At 31.9% G+C, this 16,232-nt stretch overlaps 1 protein-coding gene across 2 annotated transcripts; it reads right to left on the bottom strand.

Moving 5' to 3' along the window:
• Nucleotides 1-482: 482 nt before the first annotated feature.
• Nucleotides 483-15,792, bottom strand: slmb (beta-transducin repeat containing E3 ubiquitin protein ligase slmb). Of its 2 annotated transcripts, none has more exons than XM_085200911.1 (12): nucleotides 15,603-15,792; nucleotides 13,063-13,179; nucleotides 12,831-12,939; nucleotides 12,152-12,338; nucleotides 11,557-11,692; nucleotides 10,963-11,091; nucleotides 10,508-10,699; nucleotides 9,632-9,775; nucleotides 8,975-9,165; nucleotides 8,666-8,783; nucleotides 8,092-8,259; nucleotides 483-6,691 (listed from the first exon to the last, which is right to left on the bottom strand). In XM_085200911.1, the coding sequence occupies exons 1-11, from the start codon at nucleotides 15,642-15,644 to the stop codon at nucleotides 8,092-8,094; spliced, it is 1,533 nt and encodes a 510-aa protein (XP_085057037.1). In that variant the 5' UTR covers nucleotides 15,645-15,792; the 3' UTR covers nucleotides 483-6,691. The 2 variants fall into 2 exon arrangements, with proteins under 2 accessions (XP_085057037.1, XP_085057036.1); XM_085200910.1 differs by having other exon boundaries at nucleotides 8,092-8,262; nucleotides 15,603-15,791.
• Between the last annotated feature and the right edge of the window lie 440 nt (nucleotides 15,793-16,232).

The following is a 16,232-nucleotide window of genomic DNA, read 5'->3' as shown; positions in this document are numbered from 1 at the left end:
TTAATTTAAAATACACTTTGATTCTCTTCTTATTTTATTTGATATTGCCCGCTAAAATTATCCTACTTAATAGAGAGAAATGTTTAGTTATTTCGTAGAGTCGATATCTATGTACGCACGTACGGAAAACTTTAGGTACTTTTTCTAATATTAAGAATACCTATCCTTTAGTTACTTTTAATCCTTTTGTTAGTTCATTTCAATAACTCAGATAATTTTTTCTAACAATGTGTATCTACTTATTATTCTTTTTGATTATTTGAGCTTATATTTTCTTACTAATTCTATTGAGATTTGAAAATAATTTCATGAATATATTTAATAAATATTCTTATAGTTGAAGCAGGCGTAGCCGCGTCCGGGTCCACTAGTCTAATATAAAGACGGTATTTCTCTATCTTCAAAATATATTTAAATATAATTCTTCTCAATTAAAGGAGAGGCTTGAGAGCTTGGAGAGGACAAGAAATAAAATAAACATATTAAGCAAAATCAATCGTAATTTATTAATTTACTTACAAAATAATATATAATACACAATTATATCTCATCATCTCACGCCATCATCTAACTTAAATTATCATCTAAATTCTAAGAAGTCGATATGACGATAAATGAATCATATTTATTATTAAAAAAAAAGTAAAAATTATACAATTATCAGATCTTGTATGTAACTAGCGACTCATGAGCGGCTTCTTCCGCTTAAACTTATTATTATAGCCAAATTGCTTACATCAATTGTGTATTGTATAGTAAAGTTTCATCTAAATCCGTTCAGTAGTTTTTGCGTCAGAGTGGAACACATCACTCCTCATAAACTTTTTATTATTATACAAATAAGTAATAACTAGTATGATAATTAATATAAGTAGGAAGGGCTTGATTTATTAAAATAGTTTTAAAGAGGTAGCAGATTCATATATTGTATAAGAATATTTTGAATATATAGCTTATTTGGTGAAACAACTTAACAACTATACAGTCTGCACTAGTGTGCAACTTTTTAACAAAAAAAAACCAATTTAAGTATGTTCATGCAATTTAAAGTTTCTAAAGAATCAAAATCTGCAAATACATTATGTAGCTGCTAACTGCTAGCATTGTAGCTTCACCCGTATCTCGTATCTATGGTAGGCAGAGAACACCTAATTTTAAAACTCTCCATTCCCCACACTGAAGAATTTTTCAATCAATTATTAAATAATTAATTCTCCAAGTGGGATCCAACCCACAACTGTAGCGTTTACGCTGTGCCGTTGCGCCACAACGACCTCAAATATATTTAGTAAGTGAATATTAAACAGTAAATTAAAAAATTAGTAAGCATTCCATATATATAGAGGGTGGAAGGTGCGTCTGCGCTCCCTTTACCTCCCTTTGCCTTAAAAAATTTATCAAGGTTCGTCAACAATTTAGATGTAGGATTTTTTTTTAATTCTCAATTTTTATCCATACTGTTTCACGTATGACGCAGGTACGAGTAGATACGAGTAACGGAAACACCTACCACTAAAAAAATACTACCAAATATTGCCGATCTGTCACTTTTCATACTCAGAACGGGAAAGGGATATCTCTCGTTCTATTTTACGCAATTACCTATTTTCTATGATGAACCTAAACTTCACCGCCAACACCTACGTCTTGATATAGTGAGTGAGGCGTGTGCGATGTTATCATTCTTAACGAATAGCGTTTTATTTTACAAAGATAATTTTATTATTTTTGTTTGAAAAAAAAACACTTAATTTTTGGCAAAATCTCTTTTGTTTTAATTGTATTATGCTTTTATAGAGTACTTAAAATTGTGGTTTCATTTAAAGTGGTGATGACAAAATCACTCTGCATGTATGTATATACATACATACTCTGCATGTATGTATATACATACATACTCTGCATGTATGTAATACATATATTCAGGTGTGTCATTGCAGGATGAATTGCAACCCTAGTTTAGATTTAAGGGGCCCCATCGAATTTCCCAGTAACACCGACCTCCACTGTCCAAACTCCTCTCTCTACTAAAGTATTACATACGAGTGTTGTATGGTAATAAATAATTATATTTATGTTAAGCACAATAATATAGAGAAAGATAACAATAATTTATATGAATATATTAAAAACTCCTTATAAAAAAAATATTTTATATAAGCAGAATTTCAACTTGCATTTCTAAAACAAAAAAAAATGGTATTTGGAGAATATAATATATATAACAAAGGTAAAAAAGGAAACAATTAGTTTACTTACTTTATATAAAAAAAATGATCATATGCATTAATCGTCATATCCACTTAAATTTTCATACATATACACTTGGTACTACAATTGAATGAAACTGTTTCAATCTTATATTATATACAAGAAATATATATACAATAAATTGAATTTTTTAAACGTAAAAGTTCGAACCTGCGACCCTTTCAAAAAAACATTCACGAAAAACAAAAAAATACAATTTTTTATGGTGAAAAAAAAAAAACAAAACCTTTGACATCCATTTTTTTTATTCTATACACAATGACAAAAAGCAAAGGCAAGAATGTTAAAATCCCAATAAAATATTATTAATAATAATAAATTATTAGGAAGAATTGCAACAGTTTCACTCGAATGGTAACATTCAAATTTGAACAGACAATTTTTAAAAGGGGCGCAACCATATTCTGCATCAGCCTTAAAATTACGTTGGTGTTTTATATTTTAATAACTTTAGAAAAAAAAAGGAAAAATGAAATTGTTTTACTATTAATTTTATATATAAATTGTTTTATGTTAAAAATATACAGAATATACATATTTTTTATTTAAAAAAAAAAAAGGAAATGGCATATGGTCACACCCTATCTAGCAGTACTTAAAAACGCAACTCTTATACATTATTTAAACACTACATTATATATTTTTTTATATTTTACATTTGATACAGTCGAGGGTATATATGTTTCAGTTACATTTCGTTGTATTTTGCATATACATACATTTAACAAAACGTGTGCCACCTCTACAGTTTTGCTCTACAGTATTGGTACAAAACAATTTAATTTTATATATATATTAGCTTCACGCTTGGGGGAGGCCTATGTCCAGCAGAAGACCTTAAAAGGCTGATGGATGGATGGATATATTAACTTCACGCTGTATCCTGCACATAGCATAGACACCCCGCCGCGCTTTCTCTTGCTCCCAGAGACAGGAAACTAAAATAATTTCGCGAACCGGGAATCGAAGCCAAAACCGTCGCCGTATCTAATTTTCTTTTATATGTTAAATGTAAAAAATATTCTCAATGTGTAGAGATGGCACAATTTTATTTCAAAACAGATTAACAATAATATTTTTTAAATGATTTTTTCAATTTATATTTTTTCTATTTCACCTCGACAGAACAAATATTCAGTTCATATGTACAAATAATTGTGTAGTAATTAGCTTAAACCATTTAGATATTTAAAAATATTGGGTATTTGACCATTAAAACAAAAAATGTGGCAACACTGAATCACTAACAAAATGTTGCGATATAAAAAAAGAAAATAAAAACTGAAGTCAAATGAATAAATAAATTTAAAAACCTAATTGAAATTAAGATAAAAAAAACTTTAAATACCCATTTTTTTAACATGAAAATGATATATACATCTATGACCTCGACAAGTAAAGGGCAGTATATTTTAACATGTTAAGCCAAAACTCTTAATTCTATTAAAAAAAAGAATAAATGTCAGACTGATAATTATGTACAATTACAATTTTGTATACTCTGTTTTAATATAATTTTAAAAAACTATTTTATTGATTTTTTTTTACTTCTTTTTCTGCCTAAACTATTATAGGTGTCTATATAAAATTATATATTTTAAGCAGGGCTATTAATTACTCTTATATTTTAATTATTTATCGAATACAGATTAAAAACTATAATGAAACAGAGTATACTGCCTATTCATTGTTCCTATATCCGTTAAAAAGGTAATTATCACACATTTAATACCTCAGGGCAAAAAAAGGTTACAATTACAATTTTTTTTAATTATTTTATTAGACAGAATATTTTAAAGATTTTGTCAAAATAAAATAAGCTTACATGGAGTCTGTTCACAGCCATTTTGTAAGTATATATAAACAAAATAAGAGGAATGAAAAAGGTTTAATAAGTTAATATTTTTTTAGGTAAATATTTTATATAGTTTATATAGGACAATATATAATGCATAAATAAAAGAAAATAAAAACAATGCCCAAAAGGTGTTAAATGTATGACGAACCCTGTTCAAGTAAGTCTAATTATTAAGGCTCTAGCTAATTTTGTAGATCCCTTATTCATGATAATAAAAATCAAAATAAAAAGCTTATACAATGTTGCCGGGTTAAAAAATATAAAAATATTAATTAAGTTTCTTTACATACACTTTGAAACCACTTCAAATCCTGGTATGTAATAATATATAGCAGCTTCACGTTATACCCCGCATAAGTAAGTACAGAAAACTTTGGAGTTTAAGGCAATCCATTCTTTCAAGGTAAATTGAAGACATTACGTTTTAAGTAGCAGAAATCAACGCCGCGCACTGATTAAACATGCCTGATGTTATGCATTACGTGAATAATAATATTTTTTATATTTTTTAAATTGGAAACATGATATAAGCTGAAATACTTCGATTAGCCAACTTTGTCATGTTCTTGATTTAATCTATAGTTAATTTTAATTAAAAACTAATTATAGACTATGTGTGGTGTTCCATAAAATCCATAGTTACAATAATAAGTACCTCTCTTCTTATTATTAAAAAAACAAAAAGCTTTCGCTAGTGTATACTTATTTTTAATTTTTTTTAATAATTTTGAACATTTACATGATTTCTTTAAATTACTGTTATATAAATAACTTAGAGAACGGTAAATTTAAATATCTAATTTGTACGAAACTAAAGGTGGCTATCGATTTTTTTTTGTATTTGACACAATAAGTGGGTATCAAATAAAACATTTTAAGCAATATTTATTTAAATTCTGCTTTTGCTAATAGCTCATAAAAAACCTAAACATTTTCCCTCACATTGTAAATATTCTAAGCTAAGTCACTTACTTTGACCCAGCTTCACGTTGTATTGCGTACAGCAGGGTAGGCAGAGGAAATAGGTAGTGCAAAGATACTCTTTTCACCACAATTTACGTAACAAGACATTGTATGTTGGGTGGCGGAACTCAACGCCGCGGTTTGTCTACCAGAGCACGGAATTGAAAATAATTTTATAATTTCCTCAAGTGAGGTCATCTCACTATAAGCGTGTTTTCAATCATATATCCTAAAATAATTGAATTATTCTGTAAAAAATATGTATAGCCATCTTTAATTCGAAATAACATTAGCATATTAAACACAGAATATATATATTTTTTATTTTGACAATTCAGAAGTTTTTTTTATAATAAAAAACAAGTCAGTAAACTTTGAAATTTAATACAGACAAATATTCAAATTTTACGAAAACTTGTTAAGTAAAAGATTAACAAAAAAACAAAAAAAAAATTCCAGATAAATAAAAAAAATAAAACTATTGTTATTTTACAACCATTATTACTTTCAAACTATGTTTTCTTTTCCAGTATAAAACCCTCTTTAAAATCTATGAAGAAGATTTTAAATGTACATTTTAATAATTTATTGACAAATTGTTGCTTAACAATGGAAGGCAGAGAGTTGAGTCACTACACCCCCCATTTTTAAGCAATACCAAAAATGTGGGCATTTATTAATTAGTTTCTAGTCAGGGATGCTACGGTTGTCGTATTTCAAAGACGGTTTTATGATATTGGTTTCGGTAGCGGTTTCGTTTCGGTTATGGATATAAAAGTAGATACTTTTTCATAGAATCTGTCATTGATAGTTTCTATGTTTGTTATTTATCTTTTTCTATAACATAAGTTCTTCGTACTTATCGCTAGTGTAGGTAAAATCAAAAATCGTTCATATCAAGTCTATTTAGACTACGCCCATATCCGTAATTATCCGTAACTTTTATACCGAATTCTAATACGGTTACGAATAGTTATTTATTTCGGATATTTGAAAGTTACGGTTTCTGTTACGGACCTCCATAACATCCCTGATTTTAGTTTATATTTATTAAACATCGTCCAATTAAGGCAGTCGGTATATAAGTATAATATATATATGCACAAAAAATTACAATAAAGAATACAAAAACATTCAAAATTGCGAAGTTATTATAACTGAATGAAATGCAATTTAAAATAATTTTGATGCTAATTGTTTTGTAAGAAAAAAAAAGCTTAGACCATCATACGGACAGAGTAAGACAAATGTAACATATACAAATAAAAAAAGAAAATAGCACAATTCCATGATACGATCGAACGAAAGAAAATAGTAACTTAACCGACACATAAAAAAAGGAATAATAATCGTTCACACAACCAAACATCATCTTGGCATCATCATCTTAGTGAAACTATTGCTTTTTTTTAATAAGGCGTTTAAACTTACATTTATATATGTATTCTGAGATCCATTTGCACAGATACAAAAAAAGTTACACGCACTTGCAACTGTCAAACACTTGTGTCAAAACACTTTCACTATCTGTCACTTTACACCGCCATTTTTAATTCGTTATTATAATAATAACGTGGAAATGCGGTGTTTTAGGGAGTCCTGAGAAGAAATAAAAATAAAATAATAAATTAAGTTCTTGATAAACTTTAAATGTCTTTATTTATATATTTTTTTAATATTTAGTATTTTTGAATTAACTTCGGCTTATATTGATATAATGAGTCACACCAACGTTTTTTGTCTATCAGAAAAAGAATCAGTCTTTATATAAGACTAGCGGACGCGCGCAGCTTCGCTTGCGTATTTAGGGTAGAATTCTAATAACCCATGAAACATGTGTTCAATGAAATATTTTTAAGAGTCTAAATTTCAAATTTTATAAAAATTGGTGGCGATTTAAAGATTTTTCCATACAAACTTTCAACCCCTTATTTGTACCCTTAGGGGGTGAATTCTAGAAAACCATGAACCACATGTTCAATTGAATATTTTTAAGAGTCTAAATATCAAATTTTATAAAAATCGGTGGCGATTTAAGACTTTTTCCATACAAACTTTCAACCCCTTATTTGCACCCTTAGGGGGAGAATTCTAGATAACGATGAAACACGTGTTCAATTAAATACTTTTAAAAATCTAAATTTCAAATTTTATAAAAATCGGTGCCGATTTAGATTTTTTTCCATACTAACTTTGAACCCCTATTTCACCCTTTTAGGGTTAAAATTTTTCAAAATCTCTTCTTAGTGGATGTCCAGATTACGAAAGTAAACATCTGTCCAAATTTCACGTTTCTACGCACAGCGGTTACGGCTGTGCGTGCGTCTTACCTCAGTCCGTGAGGACAAGTCCTTTTATCTTTATATAAGATTCGTTATTGCACCAAATTAACACATAATAAAACATACACAACGGTGGACTTATCTCTAGATGAGATCTCTTCCAGCCAACCCGTAGAAGTGGATAAGTGCAAAGTAGCGGGAAAGACAAGATAGTGCAGTGAAGTGTTTTCCTATCTTCAAAAATTACAAAATATCAAACATGAAAGTACGGCCGCTACCGGACATAACATCGATTTTGATCAAACAAAAGCTACTATTATTTAAACGAGTACGCGCATTAAATGGAGTAACTGGTATAGTAAAATTTGTATGCATTGGTGTGACTCATTGCAACATTCTCTTATTCAAATATTGTGTTGGTGAAACCCAACTATAGTTGAATATATCCTACAACTAATGACGTCACATATATATGGATGAAAAGTGAAGTAAAACTTTTATTATTACTATTACATACATTAGTATCACAAATTACTGAGTATAAATGCAAAGATTGTGGGTTTATTTCCCTTTTGTGGCTTTAAAATATCTGTCCGTGCGGCGTTGAATTCTACAACACAGTGTCTTGACACTAGTGTCCCTCTGCATAACCTGCTATATGTGGAATACAGGTGAAGCTGAAAAAAATATATAGTTGCTAATGACTCCATTCCATACCTAGTCATAAAACGCTCTATCGTGTTCTGGCGAAGCCCTACGAGGCGGGGGTGCGGCGGGCGAAGCCCCACCGTAGTTGAGGAAGTCCCACACGAGGATCGTGTCGTCGTGTGAGGAGGACACTATTTGGAATTCGTCAAACTGTAACCGGAATACGCGGCCGGTGTGCTCCTGGAATGAAGGGTGTCAACTTAAGTTTTAGTATATATTAGCCGTTAGGGATGTTGTGAACATTCGTATCCGCGTCTGTAATTTGATACAGTCTATTGCTATCTACGAAAATTCTAGACAATTTTCTTCTACTCCAATGTTTATATTTCTCCTCAGAAGTATTTTGTTAAGTGGTAACTAAATATTTATTTATTTATTACGAAGCCAACGTTACATACTAAGACTACAAGGGTTACAAACAAACAACATTCACATCCTCATAGGTGAATGTTTGCCCTTAAAAATCTTTCATCAGCATCTATATATTCGCGAAATGAAATATTCGTCAAAGATAATTTCCTTGCTTCCTTGAGAGGCCAAGCGTCATTGCGGAGGTGGTGTGTGTGTCGGTGTGTATACTCACGACGAGTGTGCGCAAGCAAAGGTCCTGGTGTGGCGTACGCACATCGAGCGCAGCGCGCAGGTCCCACACCTTGATCTTGCCGTCGTACGCACCGCTCACGATGCGCTTGTTGTCGAAACTAGTTGGTAGCAGAACACGATACTTATTTAGTGTATTGTTAATTTGTTTTAAACTTATCTTATAATTTAATATATTATCTCTTTACGAGTTTATAATTTGAATAATCCATTTCAATATTTCAAACTATTTTAATACGTGTCAAGCTGCACAATGATATGGACAGGGTGGCTGTGTGAGTCCCCAACTCACCGTATACACCGGACAAGCTCCTCGTGCCCCTCCAGCACGCGTATGCACTGCCCGCACTCGATGTCCCACAGGCGGATAGTGTTGTCGGAAGAGCCGGACACGACGAGGCGGTCGCGATACTGGAGGCACGCTATGCCGCGCTTGTGGCCGTTTAATGTACGGACGAACTCACAGGACGATGTGTTCCATACCTGTAATACAAAAATGTTATTTTTTTACTCATATTATAGCAGGGTCGAGGAGAGGCTGAACATGATGATGATGATGCACTTCTTTAATCAGCTGCAATAGTGCAAAGCATGCATGGCATCAGCACAAGACACTGTCAAATGGACGCAGACTGAATTAATATAAGAACTAAATAGAACTTACTTCTTTCCTTAGTTAAAAATTTAATTGTAATTATAAATTCAATCAGGCCGTCGTGACTGGGTGGCATAAGGATGTGACTGTAAGCGCGATGGTTGAAGGCTTCAACTCCCACTCAAATTTCGGACTCATTCCAGTAATAAGACAAAGCACTGTGTCCACCAACTCAACACGCAATGTCTCCAATTGGATGGAAATAAAGGACATAATGTCTTTGTATTAACCCTCTGCCTACTCTTCTATAAGCGGGATACAGCATGAAGCTAAAGAAAGGCGGTGACAACCCACCTTAATAGTCCTATCACCGCTGGCACTAACAATATATTTCTCATCGAAATCAACCACGTTGACCGCAGCCCGGTGGCCCACGAGGACACGCCGTAGCATTATCTCTGTTGTCGATGTCATATCCCATACGGCTATTGATCTATCCTGCAAAAGGATAAAGAGGGATATGTGTTCAAATATTGTATAAAAAAATTTGAGTTGCAGGTTCAGAACCTAGGATTCTTAGATTGCTAGTAGATTATGGAATTTTGAAAAATATATGCACTATAAAGATTTTGGACGCGGTAGTAAATTAAGCTACAAGATTGTAGATAAACAAAATTGTAGAATATTTTTTCAATTGTATCTCTTGTTTAATATTTAACTGGAACGAAAAATTACTTATCGAAAAATCATATAATTACTACTGAAAATGCTCTTTTAAATAAGTAATAAATTGAAAAGATCAGTACTCTATATACAATATTATTTCGTTTTACAATGTATCACCGTGTTTCGTGTGACCGTGTTGTGTTGTGGCATAATTAGAGTTGTGGTACATTGTAGTGTAAAATTCTATATACAAAATGTTGTTGTGATATTGACATATCACAGTAGCATAACGTGTAGTGTTATTTAGTGATATATTTAGTGCACATCATTACAAAATCTAAAATGCACCATAGCTTCGCAGTGACGTATGAGCGCTGAGTGATAGTTTTATGTTTTATGTTGTAATGTGATTAGACACGTTGTGATGTGGTGAAAGGTGTAGTGTAGTAATATACTGTGTAATAATGTGATGTGTCATGGTGTGGTGTTGTGTTGTAATATAAGCAATATTGTGGTGTGTGGTGGTGTATTGTGTTATACAGTATTCATGGGATAAACACTAACCTTACTACAAGTAACCATCATGCCATTACAAAATCTCAAATGCAACACTGCTTCACAGTGATGTATGAGCGTGTTCAGCATGGCGCCCGTGGCCACGTCCCACACTCGCACTGTACTATCCGACGAGCCGGATATGATTGCGCGCTCGTCGTACTGGAGACATAGGACTGAGCCAGTGTGGCCTTGGAGCTCCTGGTTCATTAAAAAGGGGGTACAAGTTTAAATATTTGGGGGTATAGGTTTAATTAGATGCAGTGTATATGCAAAAGGGGAAGTAAGAAATGAGAAAGGAGTGGTCAATGATGGTGAAACTATATCTTTTTACTTGGATCTTTAGCAATTTTACCTAGGGACATTTACCGAAGATCAACTCCTCAACTTGTCCCATTAAAACTGAATGGTCTCACAATTCTTATGTGCAAGTTAAATTTATTTACATGTCCATCTTACCGTACCTTAACACATTGTAAAGTCTTTCTATCCCATATTTTAATAGTGTTATCCCTCAATCCGGACACAATCTTGTTATCATCATACTGTAAACAATAGACACCTTTGGAATTTTCCGATCTGCAATTTATCCTCTAGAAAAAGAGAAAGACCACAATTAATAATAATATTGTTCGCGACGTCGCGATGTTCTCCAATCACCGATCGTGGACTTGATACGACGTGCAGTTGTAAGCTCCGGTACACATATATTTTAAAAAATGCCATCAATGGTGCATAAGTTAGTGACTGACTGCAATGATTGTCGGTTCAATCACAACTTATTACAAATAACTAATTATTTTTCATTTCTCTGCTCTAGTAAGTTTGAAATGCGTTGAGTTTTATTAGGCTGAAAGTGGAATTAAATTCTCACTCCGGGGAATGAATTATTTTCATACAAACAAAGCTGGCGTAATTCCATTTACCCAACACGTCCTAAAAATAGGCGGTACCTGGGGTACGGAGTGTTTTAACACTACAAAAAATATTTCATACATTATCATACACTGTGATTGTGGCTTCAAATCCCAAATAATTAAAATTAGCTAAACACGTACTTGTAAATTATGTCTGCCCATACGCCAATTGTCCTCTATAGACTGTATATCTTGTATTATTTTTGGATAGAGCTGTCTGTAGAATGAGTGGGACGGATGCTGGCAGCCCGGCTTCGGTTTGAACAGGTATATTATCCTGAAATTTAAGCAAAAAATATTTAATTTCGTTATAATAATTTTTCGTTATAATCGTGGCGAAGAGGCACAAACGTGACTGAAAACGCGAGAGGAGAGGTTCGATCTCCAATCGAGGAAATGAAATATTTAATATCTTCATTGCAATGCCTCCAGAGTTTAACAGAAAGTGGAGAAAAGAAGTATCTTAATGAGAATGGAGTGACGTAACACTAGAAAAATAAGGAAGTCGGAACTTCCTTATTTTCCTATATTCATCTCGTACAGAAGCAATAGGCTATATTACCGCATTTTAACTGCTGTCAGTCATGTGCTCATCAGGCTGTTGTTTATGTCGTACACAACTCTTAATTATTTCCATTGGACCTAGTGGAACCTAGCTATATCATTAAAAGACAAGACTGACCATCGCCACATACCAGCTCGCGTAACTCAACGCCGGCCGCACTTTACAACTCACCAGCCCCTTCTCTCAGCTAAGCCCCGCCACAGTGAGTCAGTCCTGACCTTCCGCTCTACCAGCTTCTTCCACAGCATGCCCTCGGAGATGACCCTCTGCCACTCCCTGCAGACCAGTTCGGCGGCGCACAGAGAGCTCGCGTCCAGGTACGACAGGATGTTCTCCGCTACGTGATCTAGGCCTTTTTCTGAGTGGAAAAATGTCCAAAATGTGATCAAGTAAGAAGTGACTATGGCATTTTTTTTTTTTTGGGTTCCGTCAAAACAATGGAGAATATTGGAACCCAAAGCCATAGGTTGCAGGGTTCCTTAGGAATAATATCATGAAGCAAAAATTGTCTAAGATTACAAAATTATTATAATTTGAAATACAATTCCTGATGATGAATAAAGTTCTCAGAAAAAATAAAAATGAATGACCCATAATCTTAAATTTATTAAACTCACACTTCTCAGGGCTTGAACTCTTACTTATTGGAGTTTCATCAAGTAATAAAAAACTCAACATACTTGAATGCCAAAAAATTTGCCACCAAGAACAGATAAGAAAAATTATATAACAAGACAAACATTAGAAATTAAATGTAAAAAAACCTATGATTACTCATATGGTATAACTGCAAAAATATTAATGTCAAAAACAAAATCCAAAAATCTTGGCAAAATTAGGCCATACTAACTTGGCAACATGCTGATGAAGTCTCTCTGGAGCATTGGCTTTAAATACGCATTGATGTGACCGTGCTGGTAGTGACACATACGCGCCAAGAGTTGTTCCACGAATTCCACCTGGAATGGCATTTATAGTTTTTATATATATGAAACATCCATAATGTCCGAATAAAAATTTAAACATTAACTAAGATTCTTAAGTTCAAAAATCTATATTCACAACATTAAATTCAATCTAACCTGATCTGTTTCGTTCCATCTTGAGAATAGATTGAGGCATGTGTTCCTCTCGGCGACGTATGCTGCACCGCTGGGCGCCGGTCGCACACCCGTGTCTAAGGAGGTTAGTGACGTCACCTGTAAATTACAAAAAAACAAGTATAAATATGATAAAAATATTGTGGTGTAGTTGGAAACCATCTGATTATTTATGTAGGCTGAGGGAGCCCAGTGTTGAGACAATTTATTCTCCATTTTCTGCCCAATTCTAGAGTCATTGTGCGGTGAGAGGAAGAAAGAAACCAAAGAGGAAATGAAAGTAATTCATTTCCCTGAGTAGAAATCAAACTCACAACTGTCACAAATATAGTCAGTGCTATCTCAACCGTCATTCTCGTCAAAAATGTCATTGATTATATTTAATTCATTTTATTACCATTATTGAGTTTTGCTACCTAACATGCATTATCTCAAACTAGGAAGAAAGTCCCCTTGAGCCTTGACTACTTCTTTGTGGCTGCTATGGTACTGTACTAAAATAAATATTATCACTAATAAGCTACATACAAAACAAATGACTAGCATTTCTTATAATTAAATTAGCTTGAATGGTGATAAGGAAAAGTTAAAATGTTACATTTAAACACTGAATCAACAAAATATTTTAGTTATTTGTAAGTAATTTTATTAGGTGCATTTAATTTAATATCACTTACTCATTAAGGAAAATTATTCTGAATTAACATTTATTATAATTGTTTGGATTATTTTTGTAAAAATTTAGAGGCTCTTTTGACCCCATGGTTTGATAGTTGTGGGTTAAATCCCCACCAGACAACACACATTGTCTCGAAAAGTGTGTCTGAAAAAAAACCTGAAGCTTTCTTTATTCTAATAAAAAGGCCAATATGTTTGGAATACCATACAATTAATGGTGGAAGAGAAATCACTCATCTTTCGACATAGTCACTATTCAACTTTAAATAAAAATTGTAAAAATTGTCAAATGTTTGTTTTTAGTGTTGTTACTTTTTATTATAGATATATTAAGCAATATGCAGTGAAAAATCGGAAGAAGTATGTAAAAATACAGACAATATAGTACTATTAGTAGGAAGCAAGGTAAATAAATGTAATATAGTTTTAAAGCTTTGAGTTCCTTACTGTCCTGTCAATATTTCAATTTTTAAGACATTGCAAGTTGAGTGGCAGAGTTTATTCACAATGGTCTTATTTACAATGAAACACTGTCATACAGCATTTAAGTGGTTTTTAAATAATAATCAAATTAATAATCCTTTTAAATCATCATACAAGCAAGTAAAATTATATAAAAATTTAAATTTATACAAAAATATTCTGTAATGGACTACTTATGCAGTCGGCCTCATATGTAAACCAGTAGTTTATGCAAAGTGTTATGTATTTTGTTGAGCATAAAATCAGCAATAGCAATATAAAATTTGTTATATCACATCCATTGTCTTATGCCATGCTTTGTCTTAACACAGTGAGGAAATAAAAGAAAATAAAAAGCAGCGATTGCCATTCAAACAGTCTTCTTAACACTAGGTTCCCTCTGCCTATGTGCAGGATACAGTGTCATACCCCTATATAGGAACTAAGACTACAACCATTGCATTTGCTGATAAGACATTGTGACATCCTCAATATCTTCATCATTATAATGAAAGTAACATGTATTGATTTTTATTGTAATGATTTCATGACATTCTTATATTGGAAAAGTAAAATTAATATGTATATTTAATTAAAATATATTTTTCAAATTAAATTAAGGAGTAACAGGCAAGTTTTTTTGCTCAAATGACATTCTGTGGACACAATTATTCTAGACACTTTTCTTTTCACTTTGAAAAGAAATAAAGTTAAGTTAGTCCTGAGGAGTTTGATTTCACCATATGTTAAGCTTAAAATTAACAATATGAAAATTTATTATATCATGTATTGTTTTAATGTTAATATAAAATTTTACAAGTTGAAGTGATGAAGTGTTCCACTTCATTTACAGTTATTATAACAGTTATATTGTGAACAACATATGGCTAATAATGAATAGGCTAAAAAACGAGTACTTTAAGATATATTGAATGAAAAAATGAAGATATCTATAATTTTTTTCATTTGTTTTTTTGTAAGGTTTCCATGGTGAAACTAATGAAGTGTTTTGAGCACATATTGAATAACCTATTAGTGAAATCAACTAGCTTCAAAGAGTATATGGTAGTATTTACTGTTTCAAGTATTAAAATAGCAGCAGTTTAATTAAAAAATAGAGAAAGAACTAAAAAATATAATACGATCACTGCATTGCAGAAACATACATCATCCTATTAAACATCTTTTCTATCTTTTTTGTAAACGTTTTATGCGCATTTATTGAAAGATTACGTGTAACTAATTAGTGGTTGGAGTTTTTTTTTTAGTTTTAATGCATATTTAATAAAAAATCTGAAGCTATAAAGGCAAAGATGGCGGAAAAGATTGTCATGACATTACATTGGCCTACTTCCTAGTTAAAAACATATATTTTATAATACCTTAGGTGTCGTCGTGTCTTCTATCATCAAATCGGTTTCCATTTTAGTAATATCACTAAACACATTAATAAAAAACAATGTCCACACAGAAAAAACGTCAATAAATAACTAAAATCAAGAATATATTCATTTCATCGTTCGCATGACGTCAAGTTGATATTTTTCTTTTTAATTTTGAAAGGGGTTATATTATTATTGGCACTGGATACGTGTCCTTCGGCTCCTTCAATTTTGATACTTGTATGAGAATATTTGTGATTTTTAATATTTTATAAGCAATTGTTATTGATTTATATATGTGATATAAATGTGCTAGCGATTATTTGTAATTATAATTTTGACGATATTGTCTAAGTTCAAATTAATTTAGTCTTTAGTTAAGAAATATCTTTGATATTTATGAAAGTGATTGTTTATTTAATAAACCAACTTTAGTCGTATTATAAGCTTATAATATATATCAATGAACAATTCGAATATTTTTATATTTGTTTCTAAGAATAAGCTTACATATATTGTGTAACGTCATGTGACATTGGCGAAGCAATTAATTTTCAGAATGCCATAATCAAAGAACAGACTAGAACATAACCGTATTAGATGATCTTAGATGCACCTAAAACTATTATC

Source organism: Heliconius melpomene, chromosome 17 (assembly GCF_056956725.1).
Source record: "Heliconius melpomene rosina isolate 202511_hmr_F chromosome 17, ASM5695672v1, whole genome shotgun sequence".
Taxonomy (NCBI): Eukaryota; Metazoa; Arthropoda; class Insecta; order Lepidoptera; family Nymphalidae; genus Heliconius; species Heliconius melpomene.
This window is presented reverse-complemented; position numbering and strand designations above follow the sequence as displayed.

What these genes read in the sequence shown, in the direction of transcription:
- slmb (XM_085200910.1), bottom strand. Translation starts at nt 15,644, where the DNA reads ATGGAAACCGATTTGATGATAGAAGACACGACGACACCTAAG. An exon ending in AAGACACGACGACACCTAAG is followed by an intron (nt 13,180 to 15,602) that starts GTATTATAAAAT and finishes TGTAATTTACAG; the next exon opens with GTGACGTCACTAACCTCCTT. An exon ending in GAGCTTGTCCGGTGTATACG is followed by an intron (nt 8,784 to 8,974) that starts GTGAGTTGGGGA and finishes GCTACCAACTAG; the next exon opens with TTTCGACAACAAGCGCATCG.